The sequence below is a fragment of the Botryllus schlosseri genome, chromosome 10 (genome assembly GCF_051294905.1).
Source record: "Botryllus schlosseri isolate E-star chromosome 10, Bs_hap1, whole genome shotgun sequence".
Lineage (NCBI taxonomy): Eukaryota > Metazoa > Chordata > Ascidiacea > Stolidobranchia > Styelidae > Botryllus > Botryllus schlosseri.
The window spans coordinates 19,632,433-19,643,095 of NC_137245.1; the positions used below are offsets into that span (position 1 = coordinate 19,632,433).

General features: G+C 40.4%; 1 protein-coding gene across 2 annotated transcripts; it reads right to left on the minus strand.

The window, feature by feature from the left end:
• Positions 1 to 3,450: 3,450 nt before the first annotated feature.
• LOC145448536 (uncharacterized) lies at positions 3,451 to 10,640 on the minus strand. Of its 2 annotated transcripts, none has more exons than XM_080326943.1 (6): positions 9,180 to 10,617; positions 9,027 to 9,126; positions 8,862 to 8,967; positions 8,182 to 8,285; positions 6,604 to 6,741; positions 3,451 to 4,934 (listed from the first exon to the last, which is right to left on the minus strand). In XM_080326943.1, exons 1-6 carry the CDS (start codon positions 9,277 to 9,279, stop codon positions 4,781 to 4,783), a joined length of 702 nt encoding a protein of 233 aa, XP_080183069.1. In that variant the 5' UTR covers positions 9,280 to 10,617; the 3' UTR covers positions 3,451 to 4,780. The 2 variants fall into 2 exon arrangements, with proteins under 2 accessions (XP_080183069.1, XP_080183070.1); XM_080326944.1 differs by lacking the exon at positions 3,451 to 4,934 and adding an exon at positions 4,953 to 5,457 and having other exon boundaries at positions 9,180 to 10,640.
• Positions 10,641 to 10,663: the final 23 nt, after the last annotated feature.

Genomic DNA, 10,663 nt, shown 5'->3' on the forward strand with positions numbered 1-10,663 from the left:
TCCTACCAAAGCGCAGAACATTATTTCCAAGTTCAACAAATTGATAGAAATATTCATGTATCTTTTACATTCTCAGAATCCACGATTTTAAAACTTCCTTGGTAGTTTACGGAGTGAAGTTAAGATAAGCGAAATGCAAGTTGTAACGCGACAGCGGTCGAATACCATTCGTTGTTATGATATTTAGATTTGATTTGGTTTGAATATTCATTATTATTATCACCGAAATTTCGTTCCATACCATACTTTCATAACATACCATACCACGCCCTGGTTCTCGATACGCTAGTGCTAGTGTAAACTGTGAGTGCGACTAATTTCATTCATTCAAAGATTTTGCGTTTTACTGAACCTCCATTGTTCAATCACAAATTTGACTACAAACGAAGTGATTGGAGCTTAGTTTACAGCGTACGTTGTCGTAGTAGTAGTAGTAGTAGTAGTAGTAGTAGCAGTAGTAGTAGTAGTAGTAGTAGTAGTAGTAGTAGCAGAGGTGGTCAGTAACGAAGTACTTCTACTTTTTCGAAATACTCAAGTAGTTTTCCTCTACTTCTGGTACTTACTCAAGTAGATATGATTTTTGCTACTTCTACTTCTACTTCATAATATTTTGTGATCTACTTACTTACTTTTCGCTATTTTCAGTTTGTCAAGTAGAAGTAGTTTAATCCTCCAATCAGGAAGATAGCTTGAGGACTTTCGGGGCTGCATTCACTGAGTATTAACATTTAATTTTCATAAAAGTTGAGTACGGCCCAGAATTTTCGTCGCGTTTCGTGCGCAATGGATATGGAGTGACCACTATGGTTTCACGAAAGTATCGGTGAATATAATTTAGGTAGCGGGTTAGCGTGGTTCCGTTCACACCACATTGTCGCCCGTCGCCCATATGAAATATTTCATCACGGTATATATGGCTCACAACAACGTTTGAAACTGATGTTTCGCAATCTAGCATATCATATCGTAATCTAGCATGTCCATTGTCCATGGTGTGTCCTAAACTGGAAAAGTGGACTCTGGCTTTTCTTTTAGTTTTAGAGCTGTTTTAGCATACCACCTTTGAAACTTTCTGGACTAAAGACATGAAATACATGTTCTTGTTTTTTGAAGTAGTATTTATATTTCACTTTCAATTCCCAGTATCATATACGTTGAGTTTTAATTAATATCAGTTCTTTTGTCTGGATAACATAGATGTTGAAGTATAAAAGCAAGTGCAGTAATGCCTTTATTTTCCGGAAATAAAGCTGCACAATATGGCAATTTTACGGTCCACCATATTTTTATTACCGTTTTCTAATCGCGCCAAGTGTTTACACTGTATCCTATACAATTTCTCCGTATTGCTCTTCGACTAAACTGCGGGCCTTATAATATGGCTGAGGGCGCCATACCATGGTATTTTCTAAAACGTGCTGTTCGAGAAAACAGAGGATTAGTATCGCATTTCCATATCAATACTATTATTTTCATCCCATGTTCGAGCTCAGCACCTTTCGCATAGTTCAATTTGCACCTTTTGACTATCTATGTGAACGAATTAGGATCGTTTTAACAACTACTTACTTACTTGAGTAGATTTAAAGTCGGTCAATTCTACTTCTACTTCAAGTAGTTTTAGGTTGCTTATGTAAAAAGTACTTCTACTTGTACTTGAGTATATTTTTTCGTCGCTACTTCTACTTGAGTAGCTTTCTTGACTACTTTGACCACCTCTGAGTAGTAGTCGTAATGGCAGGAAAGTAATATAATAGCAAAGTATTCATCTCTGTTCTATAGACTGATCATTGGCGCACGGTGTCACCTTGACCAAAACTTATGTACAATTTAAATTGAATTCGAATATAGTTCATATTACTCAATCTCGGGCGCAGGCTAAGATTGTGTCCCATGGATATGTAATTGGGTAGTACATCATATGAATTCGTATCAACTATCTGAAGTTTCGTTATTCTCTATTTCACGGATTTACTTACGTAGTTTACCAATTCTACGCATGCGTGAGCTATACAACGCCTTTTTGCGTGTCTATTTAGTTCTATATTCGGTTCTCTATGGCGAATGCAATGACTTAATCATACCTCGTACTTCGAGAAGACAACTTTTCTTGAATTATGACTTGACTTAACTCGACTTGACTCGAGTTAGCTCCAAAAATTGTGTGACTTGACTTGACTCGAGTCACCATCAAAATCGATTGACTTGACTTGACTCGAGTCAAAATATGCAATGACTCGAGATAACTTGACTCGGAGGTAGTGATTTGATCCCAACACTGACGTGAACTACCTCAAGAAGGTGAAAAGGCGTATAGTAGGCCAGGCCTACATGTAAACAGACCCACCACACCACATGTAGGCCTGTAGGGTTGCATTTAAAACAAACGGTATTTTAAAACACTTTGTTTATAACATGTTTTGAACAGTGTTCTAAACAAATGCTTTTAAAAAAATAGTGTTTTTTTCAAATGTTGTCCAATTATGCCATAATTGTGTTAATACTTCCGAAAAAAGCATTTAGCATGACCCTATGGACGATTTTCACCCAACATAGTCGACGTATGCGGTATAGGGTGGCTGGAACCCTCGAAACCATCGTCGCTTCAACAGGTATAGCAAGTATAGATATCAATCAGTGGTGCGGAATGGTTTGACTGATGATGAAGATCGCCGACCGCAAAAATGCTGCATAACAATAAAAAAACATGTCTTATACGACGGCCATGGTTTAAACATCTTTGTTTTATATGCAACACTAACCGCATGCATTTAGTCTCACTTCGACCATGTATTTGGCTCTTTTACGCCACCTGGTTTTGTTGCAATAAAGGCCGAATGGGGCCTATCTTCCAGCAAGTGTTTCCGTAGTGATTTGCAACCCCTGCATGTAGGATACCACTGCTTATTTCCACTTATTTCAGCTAGAGTGCAACAAGCCTGCATACTCGCATTCAGATTCGCATTCATTGCGCATTTATCCGTAGGTTAGTATTTAGATAACTAACCTCCGTCGGTTTTTTGTAAGACGTCGCTTACACGGATAAGATGGCGAGGAGGAGCCTACATAAACCTCCAACACTTGGTGTTGAAGCTGTGGATTATACCACTACGCTATCTCGCCCTACTCGGATCGCACGTCTTCCACCGGTCGGAACTGAGCCAAATTTGGTGCGCAGCGTTTTTTAGTCAACATAGTAGGCCTACAAGTGAAATATACTTGGAAAGAGGACTTTTTTAACAAGTTCATACACTTTGGCTTGCATTTGATTAGAGTGAATATCACGGCATATATACGAATTTCTCAAGCCAACGGATAGAGTTATAGTAAGATACGACTAATCATGGCGCGGATAAGTTTGTGCATGGTATGGACTGACAATAATCCAACACGGGTAGACCTAAATAACTTCACAATGGAACAACCCACATTGGCAGTTATCATTACAAGTCGAGAGAATAAGGTGTATAATTGTCATGCATGACCAATACATAGGTAAAATGCAATGTCATCACATGTCCAACGGGGAAATAAAATATTCCTCAATCAAATATTCTGAAAACGTACTACATCTACCAGGACCGAACCAGCACTGCGTCAGCCCCCTCCCCAAACGTTGGTTCCCCCCCCCCCATATGGTGATTAACCAAACATCTGTGGGGCTTCGCCCCCCAGACCCTACATCAGGATATGCGTTTTCACCGCTACTCGTGCGCGAGTTACTTTATATGCTTTAGGGTGTCCGCATATGTCGCCTATTCGTGCAAAGCGCGAAGATTTTATATCATTCATGAATGAATCGGACAATAGTATCGGGAATTGCATATATATTGCTATAAATAATTTTTCCATCCTCTCTTTTCTCACGTAATCAGATTTACCGGTAGAGCTGAGTGGGGTGTTTTCTTGGAAAATGTAGGGCCCGTTCGGGAGGGCCCGTTGGTATAATAACTCCATGACATGATGTTATTTCATGACCTCCTGTCTGCTATGATCAAAATATATTGAAATCGTCCAAACGTACAAAACTAAAAGACGCACATGACTTCACATTGGTATTTCTTCACCGGCAAAGAATTTTTCTCTGCGGAATGGCACTTGTCTTGTGGGTTTCAGATTGCCAGGACAGGAACATTCGGTGCCAGCCATTGAGGTGCCTATGGACAATTGAACATAGGCAATATTCATTTGTATATATAAATCGAAGTTTTCGGTCAGCACAAGGCAGTCCTTTCCGGCCAATGTTTTATCGCTGCCGATCGTTCCGGCACACTTCTTGGAGTCGCATCTAACGTGGCCTAAAACTTCATATGTCTTGGTGCCTCGTGACGCGGTAATGGCCGACGACGAAATGACCATTTCTATAAATCATGTGTATCTTTTCTTGGGGGAAGGGTACCCAATAATCAAGATATTTGGCAATATTAAATCGCGCGTAGTGGGAAAGAAATTTGAATCAAGGCGGAAAAATTAAAAAAAACTCTATAATTTGTGTTCATTCCCGAGATAATTTTGGGCCCACTTCGATTTCGCCCCTCCGATTGGGCGGTTTGGGGTGCTCCAGTTGCGGTCCTGCATTTATCAATCTGACACATCAGATGCTAAAAATAAAACGATCCATATCACCTAGCGTAAATCAATAAATTTGGTTATTAATTCAATATTAATGTCATGGGCCAACTCTCGTACATCGCATAGCGGAACTGAATGGTGCAGGAATATAAATTATGATATCAATGTCATAGAACGTGATAAAAGTTCACAAGTTTTTGTGAGAATTTCAGTTCGATTCTGTCCACGATGAGGTAAAGTATCGATTTTCGTACGAATCCGAACTTCTTCGAGACGTGTTTCCCGCTGAGGACTCGTCGCTCGACATGCTGTCGTCTGCTGACGTCCTTTTACGCTCATATTCGATCGGGCGTTTTCGGGAACTAGAAAATAGGATCGATTCTTAGAAAATTTGCTGAAGCCGCGTGCGGCTAAAAAGAAAGATCGCACATGAAATGTTTCCCCCTTTAAGTGGTCTGATTATTCCTTTTTTGGTCTCGTGCCTTGGCGTGGCCACCAGTGTCGCCAAAGGTACGGAAAAATTATGTTCTCCGCCATAGACTATATGAATTATTTCTTATGACTTGACTTTCTTCCAGCAGAGGCAGAACACCAATAACAATGAGGCGAAGAGCATTTTACTATGGAATGCAATACATATACATGCAGTGTGAAAATGGAACGGCAGCATTTACTGACTAAAACACTTTCATCCTACATCTTACAAACTCGATATTAGAATGCTATACAGGCTGTCACTTGTCAAAGCTAATAACATATATTACAGAAGCCTTATTACAGAATTACTATTACAGAAGCCCGACGGAACTTACGTGAGGTTGCATATATATATTGATTGGTGGATCATCCCAGAAATATCATCAAAAAACTTGAATAGCTCCGCTTCTGCAGCTTGGAATTGAGTCAAATTTGTTTTCCATCGTTTTTGAAGACAGCGCAACAATTTCATAAAGTTGGAAGGAAAATTTGAAAAAATATTTTTTTTGCATTTTCAGGCAAATTCAAAATTTTCAAACTCTACGAAATCTGCGAATATTGGTTGGAATGAACTCAAATTTGGTGTGCGTCGTTTTTTAAGGCAACATAACGATTTAATCAAGTAACCAGCAAGATTCAGGTAAAAAGTTTATTTTTGAACAGCCCTAATATATATATATTCATAAAATTAGCCAAAAACGGCCTTATGTTTCACTATATTGAAAAATTGCGGGGGGAAATCTTCAGCGATGAAGTCACTTCATGACGCCATAGTCGCAAATCGCAATGTCATCACGCCGTCCCAAACTAAAAGAATTGTGTGGGTACTGCTCGCCTTTAACTTCACTGGAGGCAACCAACCATTTTTGTACGTTTTGCTTAAGACTATTGCTGCATGGAAATCGATAAGCCGGCTGGCACGTCAGAAATACATTAAGATTAGCCCACAAGCGAATCCATCACGCGGATTAGCGATAAACGCGGTAAATTGAACGATCTAGAATTGTGCAGTAGCCTACGACAGTATTTATTGAACTCACTAGAAGCAACCTACAAAACGCACTTTCACATTTTCTTAGGCCCTGCGCATTTGCTATGAACTGAATATTTAGCTTTGCGTCGCAACTCATATTCCATGTGTTTCTCGGTCGATTAAAAGCATTGTGCAATAGTGAGCAGTCGGAGAATACGAATATACCGCAGAGTGGGGCATGGGAAAGCATGTGACGGGAGCCTAAATGAGACATTACAAGTCTACAAACAATAAACATGTGTTTTCTGTAATGTAGGATTTGAGCTAAATCGGACGGTAATAGGATATTGTATAGTTTGTGGAATATGACATATCAACGTGACATCATCGCATCGCATCCAACATGTTTGAAATTAAAATTCGTATCAGAACAAGCCCGTTTCTCGGCTCACCGGAAAATACAACTATACAAAAAATAGCACCGATTTGTGCACCAATTCCTAAAACTATAAAATCGTCATCAATAATCTCGAATCCAGCCCGATAAGATAGTTAAAACGAAACGTGCTTCAATTATGTACCTGGTTATTCTTCTAGCCTCCAGATAAGAAGGTGACTTCCTCCTTGGGTCAAGCGGAATAGAAGGGCTTCTCGATCGGCTTCTGTCGCGTCTTGTCTTACGATATGCTTCCGCTGAAGACGATGATGAGGTTCGTGGGCTGAGATGAAAGCATTCGATAAATACATCTCCCCATTTCCAATATAGTCTTGCGAGCGTACGGAGGCAAATTTCAATAATATATCAGGACACAACTTATCAATTATTCACCAAGTAATGTATAACCATAACGATAACAGACAGTTGTACTATCTTTAAGACGTGGCGAATGGAATCGCGATTCGCCTGTGAAATCCAAGTCAACGAAAGCAACATTGCATAAAAATTGAGCTTATAGTAGCTCATGCGTGCAGGTACAATTATCGATTTACCTACAGCTACAGTGCGGGAATTGGGCTATATGATTGAAACGTAGAGGGAGCTGTGGTACCAAAGGATCAAAAATTGCAAAATGATCTCTGGCCCTCAAATCTTCTGTCGAGAATATCAGATCTTTTGCTGTCTCACACTTAGATACAAGCTCTAGCTATCGAGGACATTTACAGGAATATCCACCTTTTCAAAAAATATTTATAAACGCTTAAAATTTGTTGCTCGAACGTATCATCGGTCCCCACCCGGCGGGTCCAAAGGCACACGACCATGGTACCTATGAGACATACGCTCAAAAACTCAAATTTGTCAACTTGTTTTGCTGTTTACTATAATCTAAGCTACAGCAAGCCAATAAAAAATGTTTCATCGCCACCTTCAAGAATAAAATAGATTCTATCAACTCAAATGTTGGCATAAAATCACGTTTTGATTTACGTCCGAACTTACAAAATTAATGCCACATACATATTACCCGCAAATCGACATTTTGACTTTCAAATACCTCGTAATAGCGATAAAACGCCACATGTCACTATGATTCACAGCCTCAATATATGTATTATGTAGGCGTGTTTCTGTTGTTAAGTGATTAGTTGGTTCAGCTATTTTGCTTGATTTGGCTATGGTACCATAGGTCCCCCACCCTTTAAATATCGTAATTGAATTGAAAATAGTCCACTCGATGATGGTATTGATTCAAAAAATATGTGCCATTATATACCCTGATACAAGGCCTATACTTCACATCAAAAATTATGGCGGGTTTGTTAGTCTGGAAGGTGATATAGAAAAATGTATATGTCGATCCAAATTTACTTTACACCCCCTAAAACGTAAATCCTTTGTCACAGACCCCATAACTCACGCAGATCGAAGTTTTTTGCATGTGAGGAAAGATTTTGCCAGATTACCATTGTAGACAAATTCGCGTACAGTAATCATGGGATTATCACAGAGAATTTTTTCAAGTATTTTCGGTCCCAGTGTTTCATCGGTACCACATCTCCCAGGGGTCTATAGCGTCTACCTATTGCAAAACAAATCAACCTGCATATTCGACATATTACTATGCTGTAGATCGGTCAATCCTTCGAATATTATAGTGCAGAATAAGTCATAGGTATGTGCCCAAGAGGCAGCTCATAAAATATAATATCCCGGAAACCTGGATTTCCTAATCGACCCTTTTCGGCGACGACGCGCCGCAGGTTCTGTCTCCTCATCAGGACTTCGGCTTCTATTTCGTTTCACCCCGCGCTTCCGCCTCCGCTGTGATGAACGAATAATGTTACATTCCTAATCACGACTGGACGCAATCTTTTTCCAATATCTGCTGACAGCAGAGGTACATGTAGGATTGCTAATTCTATTCGACCGCAATTAGCTGATAGAAATTTATTCAAAATCCGGTTCAAAATTGGTGTAGAGACCAGAGAGGGATTTGAAACATGCACCAAATTCAATTAAGCCACAACGCAAACACGCAACTCATCAGTCTATCGATTTGGTCAATCAAGTAAACGCATCAGCTATACGCGGTAGGGGATTCCGGTCTCCCATGCACCACGTAACGCGATCCACTCCAGTATTTCGAAGAAACTGTGTATTTATCGGAGCATTATCGGAGATATTGAAAGCTCATTTTACCTTACCTCTTCAAAACTCCAGTTATTCGTCCGTCTAGATGCGAATAGCGGGTGGAAACAAAAAGGAAATGGATACAATTACGGGGGCTATACGCAGGGAGTAATCAGAATATACAACACTACTACAACCACCGAGAATGTCACTTGCGCTATGGCGCGAAAAAATATATAAGAACTGGAGGAGTTGATCGTGCCCTACCTTGCGTCTACGCTTTGTGTCTAAGCGTCGTTTACAGTCGCAACAGCGCCGCTTATTTTTGCGATTCGAGTCCCTCGACCTAGATCGCAGTCGTTCTCTTCGCATTCTGCAATGAGTGGTGAAAGTCATGAAATTGACAACAGCGTATTTCTGGATAAGCGTTACCTTTTAGGACTTGGGAGATCACTCGATTCGGAAGATATCTGATCGTCCGTCGTCAGCCCTGATGCCTCGGACTCATTATCATATCGGCGCTGACTCGGTGCTAATGAAAAAATTCAGGTATCACCGCGGCAGTGTCCAAATGTAAGTCGTTACCTTCGCTGTCCTCGCATTTTCGTTTTTTGCCGTTATCAGAATCGCTGTTACCTCTGCTCCTTTGTATCTCGTATCCTAAGCTCAGCGCAGAAAACGACATGATATCGGATCGTACGCAAGCTAAATTCTATGCCGTGCTAAAGATTTTATTGTGACAAGGTATCGCGTCCTGACAATTGTAAAACCAAGGCACCCTGCCAGAGGAGAGATACGTGGACTCACTGAAAATAAGGGTCCTTTAGTTTAGTTAGACTCACGATTGTTATAGACCTAATTCTCAAGTCGTATCACACTCCCATACGTAGTTGGTTTTCGCATGAACGCAAAGGTCGCTAAGCCACGCAAAAAGGCATCGTGCATCCGTCGCAACAGTCGAAATCATCACCGATCGACGCCATCTGCGCTCCGAACTAAGTTGGTGCATTCGCTCACTGTGTTCTTTCCATACCCTAACATACGGTCAATAAAGCCTCTCCGCCCGCATTGAATTATTGAACGGTTAAACTGCCAGATGTCAAGAAGCGGCCATTTCTGATTACGGATTCCCGAATCTTCGCTATAGATTGCGATTTCGAGCGCGGCAGGGTACTGAATATTTAATGAAATAAGGCTAACATTGTAGATATATCCATTATCTATCATGGTTCGATAGCAGAGAAATGGCACTATTTCCTTCTGCACGAAGAAAGCCTGCGTTGGACTGGACAGGAGGGCAAATAAATAATGGATGCGAACCTAGGGGTTCGTATACTTCGCAGTATGGCCACGGTATGAACGAGTTGGGGTCAATAAAAAATAGTCCTTCAAATATTATATTTAGCTGCCCGTTGGCTTAAGAGTTCGATCTTCACTGGTACCACAAGTTAAACGTAGATTGGACAAATGAACACATCCATACCTGCGAGCTTGTATTCCGAACATCGACAAGACGCCATTTTTCAAAGCTAGCGTTACCAACCGCTATTGCCAATGGGTTTCTACGAATATTCGTATTAGCCCAAGCATATTGCTGAATCACGAAAGTCACTTACAAGTATGTCTGGACAGTGGACACAATGATTCGAGTCTAGCAGTAGCCTATAGAAGTTTATTATTATCAACTAGATCTATAGTTTCGATACTTTTCCCCAACGTAGAATCCCCGAGACCTCGATTGATCGTAACACAGCATCCAAAACGTGCAATACAAAGCTACGCACAGCATTGTCACAAAATGCAATGAATTATGTATAGTCCAAAAACAATTAACTAGCATTATTTTCTTGGGAGACGCATAAATGATACATATTCTTATGCCGTCAAAAGTTGAGATACTTTTCTCGGCGACTAACACTCGATTTTGCTTAGCCTACTTGTAAGGTCGCATGCGACTTGGTCGTTAACATATCAGTAACAAATGCTGGCTTTTTATACCTACAATCTTTTTTCAGTGGCGTTCTCATCAAGTGCCATAACCGTAGTAGACTATATCATTTTGTTATCAG